Source organism: Plasmopara halstedii (genome assembly GCF_900000015.1).
Source record: "Plasmopara halstedii genome assembly, contig: Scaffold_1561, whole genome shotgun sequence".
Lineage (NCBI taxonomy): Eukaryota > Oomycota > Peronosporomycetes > Peronosporales > Peronosporaceae > Plasmopara > Plasmopara halstedii.
Window position 1 is genome coordinate 255,385 of NW_020188473.1, and position 1,093 is coordinate 256,477.

The 1,093-nt window shown below is 54.5% G+C and overlaps 1 protein-coding gene across 1 annotated transcript; it reads left to right on the forward strand.

The window, feature by feature from the left end:
- Nucleotides 1–128: 128 nt before the first annotated feature.
- On the forward strand, nucleotides 129–767 carry PHALS_01458 (FOG: Transposon-encoded proteins with TYA, reverse transcriptase, integrase domains in various combinations; the record flags this gene model as incomplete). Its single annotated transcript, XM_024715851.1, has 1 exon — nucleotides 129–767. The coding sequence occupies one exon, from the start codon at nucleotides 129–131 to the stop codon at nucleotides 765–767; it is 639 nt and encodes a 212-aa protein (XP_024581508.1).
- Nucleotides 768–1,093: the final 326 nt, after the last annotated feature.

Sequence of the window (1,093 nt, forward strand, 5' to 3'; positions counted from 1 at the left end):
CATGGCTCAGGGATTGGTTGGGGAGGAATAGCCGAACGGCTAGCTGATGTCAGCCCCTCACCATCCATAAAGAAGTCGATGAATTCTTGTCAACCAGACTAAGTGTCCCACGACACGTTCGCGATGCGATGGCTGAAAGCCAAGACCTGCAGAATGCAGATGAAAAAGGAAGAGACAAAGTAGAAAGCTTTAAGGTCGGGGACCAGGTTTTATTAAACTCTAAAAGCCTTCCTACATATGCAGCCTCTACTATCTTTAGGACGAAGCTTCGTCCATTGTTTATCGGACTGTCTAAGGTTGTGGCTAAGCAGGGCCTAGCGTATACGCTGAACGTTCCAAAACGGATGCGCACCCATTCGGTGTTTTACATGGGCTTGCTCAAGCCGTATCGGGATCCGGCGCAAGTGAACGCGGAAGCATTGGCGCCGGAGCGGATCCCTCGGGCCCTCGGCCACCCAGAAGCTGACCCAGCAATTGGCTTTGAGCACGGAGTGCAACAACCTCCATTTCCAATGGTGCCAAGCGCTCCACCGTCGCATGCAGCGACCCATTTGCCTGCTTTACGGCTAGGAGTCGCTCCGACAGAGTGCGGTTGTCCTCAAGGTGATGCAGCCGGCGCACGACGTGCTTCAAATCATCAAGAGCGTCCGCACAGCGATATGCTACTTCAGCATGACGCTCAGCGGAGATCCGATCACGAAGAACTTCGTCCTCAAGGGCTCGAAGAGCATCACGAGTCACCGCCTGCCACCGACTCTTTTCGATGAGAACGATGACGTCCACTATCACGTGGAACGTCTAGTGAGACGACGACGTCGCAAGGGTCAAACCCAATATCTGGTGAATTGGCGGGAATATCCCGACTCCGAAAACTCGTGGGAGTTTGAGACGCCACTTTAGCAAGATTGCCCAGACGCCGTGGACGTTTCTGATCAGAAAGATCAGGACGCCCTGCGCTTCCCGGCAATAGCCGTGGAACTAGAAGGGCCATGAGCTGAGCTCAAACAGTGGCCCTGAGCTCTTGCGGTCGCAAACTAGAGCTCGCGGGAGCGTTAGGGGTTGACCCATACGTCGCAGGGCGACAATCCGAAGG